The sequence below is a fragment of the Oxyura jamaicensis genome (genome assembly GCF_011077185.1).
Source record: "Oxyura jamaicensis isolate SHBP4307 breed ruddy duck chromosome 22 unlocalized genomic scaffold, BPBGC_Ojam_1.0 oxy22_random_OJ65796, whole genome shotgun sequence".
In the NCBI taxonomy this organism is placed as follows: Eukaryota; Metazoa; Chordata; class Aves; order Anseriformes; family Anatidae; genus Oxyura; species Oxyura jamaicensis.
Genome location: NW_023304593.1, coordinates 1 through 2,519, shown reverse-complemented (window position 1 = coordinate 2,519; position 2,519 = coordinate 1). Strand labels below are relative to the sequence as shown.

At 68.4% G+C, this 2,519-nt stretch overlaps 1 protein-coding gene across 1 annotated transcript; it reads left to right on the top strand.

Moving 5' to 3' along the window:
* Window positions 1-159: 159 nt before the first annotated feature.
* Window positions 160-2,513, top strand: LOC118158208 (myoferlin-like; the record flags this gene model as incomplete). Its single annotated transcript, XM_035312834.1, has 7 exons — window positions 160-329; window positions 991-1,139; window positions 1,213-1,352; window positions 1,875-1,963; window positions 2,035-2,130; window positions 2,216-2,357; window positions 2,439-2,513. Coding segments are annotated over exons 1-7 (861 nt in total), but the record flags the coding sequence as incomplete, so codon positions are not given.
* Between the last annotated feature and the right edge of the window lie 6 nt (window positions 2,514-2,519).

Here is a 2,519-nt window from a genome sequence, read left to right as displayed (position 1 = left end):
CCCATACCCTTGGGTGTCCCCATGCCCGTGGGTGTCCCCATGCCCTTGAGTGTCCCCATACCCTTGAGTGTCCCCATGCCTGAGGGTATCCACATGCCCGCGGGTGTCCCCATGCCCATGGGTGCTGGTCCCCGGGGGTTACGGCCCTGCGCTGCCAGGATGTTCGAGGTGACGGGCACCATCCCGCTGGAGAAGGACCTGCGGGTCTCGCTGCTGGACTACGACCTGCTGCCGCCCGACCAGGAGATCGGCAGCACCACCATCGACCTGGAGAACCGGCTGCTGTCCCGCTTCCGCGCCCACTGCGGGCTGCCCCGCCTGTACCGCACGTGGGTGCCCCAGGATGGGCACGGCGGGGGGACAGCGGGACCTGGGGTGGGGACGGGGCGATAGGAACGGGTGGGGGCAGGGGGAGATGGGGAGGGAGTGGGTGCAGGGGGATGGGGACAAGGAGATGGGGACAAAGGGATAGGGACAAGGAGATGGAGAGGGCACAGGAGGGTGGGCACAGCGTGATGGGGATGAGGGGGTACATGGGGATGGTCACGGGGGTGGGGACAGGAGATGGGGACAGTGGGCATTGGTACAAGGAGACGGGGTGTGGTGGGCACCAGGATGGGCACACAGAGACGGGGACAGGGTGGGTACAAGGGGGTGGGTGCAGAGGGATGAGGATGGGGCTGGCACAGGGATGGGCACAGGGGAATTGGGGCCAGGGAGATGGGGCAGGGGGTGCCCATAGACACAAGGATGTGGGATGGAGTGGGCACAGGGGGACAGAGTGGGGACAGGGAGCTGGCAGTGGCACAAGGGGGAAGGGGACACGGGGATCGGGTGGGCACAGAGAGATGCGAACAGGGAGATGGGGCTGGCACAACGATGGGCATAAAGGGATCAGGGGGGCTCAGGGCTATGGGGTGGGCACAACAAGCAGCACCAGGAACTGGGGAGGGGATACCCCAGCCCCCAGCCCCTTCACTGTGCCCGCAGCACTGGCCCCGGGCGCTGGAGGGACCAGCTCAGCCCCAGCCGGGCTCTGGAGCACTTTGCCCGCACCCAGGGGCTGCCGGCACCCGAATTCAGCACCGACGGCACCGCCGTCACCTTCGGGTGCAACACCTTCCTGCTCAGCCATTTCGGTGGGTCAGGGTCCGGGGGTGCTGGGGAGGGGTCACGGGGCCCCTCCGGTGGTGCGAGGGCTCGGTCTTGCAGAGAGCGGCCCCCCCGCGCACCGGCACCCCGGGGCGCCCCGGGAGCGCCTGGCCCTGCACGTGCTCCGCGCCTGTCGCCTCGTCCCCGAGCACCTCGAGACGCGGACGCTGTACAACAGCACCCAGCCCGGGCTGCAGCAGGTGGGGACGCCGGGACGGCGGGGAGATGGGGACCCTGGGGCACAGAGGGACGCTGGGGGGAAGGTGGGGACCCTGGGGTGACAAGGATCCTACGGTGACAGGGGCCCCTGGGCAGGGAGGGATGCTGAGGAGAGGCTATGGGGACCCTGGGGTGATGGGGACATGGCTGGAGAGGGACCCAAGGGTGATGGGGACAGGGATGAGGAAGGACCCAAGGCTTATGGGGACTTTAGGACAAGAAGGGACGCTAGGGAGTACAACAGGGACCCTAGGGTGACAGGGACCCCCCTGACAGACAGGGACACCGGCATGGGGGTAAGATAGGGACCCTGGGCCATAAAGGGATACGCAATGGGGACACTGGGGTGACATGGTCGGGTGCTAGGGGTGACAGGGACCCCAGGCCAAGGGGGGATGCTGGGGGCAGGTGGCAGGGGCATTGGGGACACCTTGGGGCAGGGGGGGACAGTGGCACAAGGACAAGGGGTGCCGATAGCAGCCTCCCCCCACCCCGCGGTGCAGGGCAAGGTACAGATGTGGGTGGACGTCTTCCCCGCCAGCCTCGGCCCCCCGGGGCCCCCCGTCGACATCACCCCCCGCAAGCCCCAGAGGTGAGCACCCCGCCGGGGGGACAGGGACGTCCCCTGGGGGTGGGAGGTGGCACGTCCCCGTCCCCCTCCAGGTACGAGCTGCGCTGCGTGGTGTGGAACACGCGGGACGTGGACCTGAGGGACACCAACGTGGCCGGGCAGAGGATGAGCGACATCTACGTCACCGGGTGAGCCAGAGCCACCGCCGGGGGCCTGGTGGCGGGGCTGGGGACGAGGGTGACAGCCACGTCCCGTCCCCCCGGGGCACGGCAGGTGGCTGGACGGGCTGGAGGAGCAGCGGCAGAGGACGGACGTGCACTACCGCTCGCTGCAAGGGGACGGCAGCTTCAACTGGCGCTTCGTCTTCCCCTTCGAGTACCTGGTGGCCGAGCAGCTCTGCGTCCTGCCCCGAAAGGTGCCGGGGTCCCCTCGGGGCGGGCATGGGGCTGGGGGGGACGGACACCGGGCACGATCCCCATTCCTTTGCCCTATTTAGGAACATTTTTGGAGCCTGGACGAGACGGTGCAGAAGCTGCCCCCCAAGCTCATCCTGCAAGTGTGGGACAACGACGTCTTC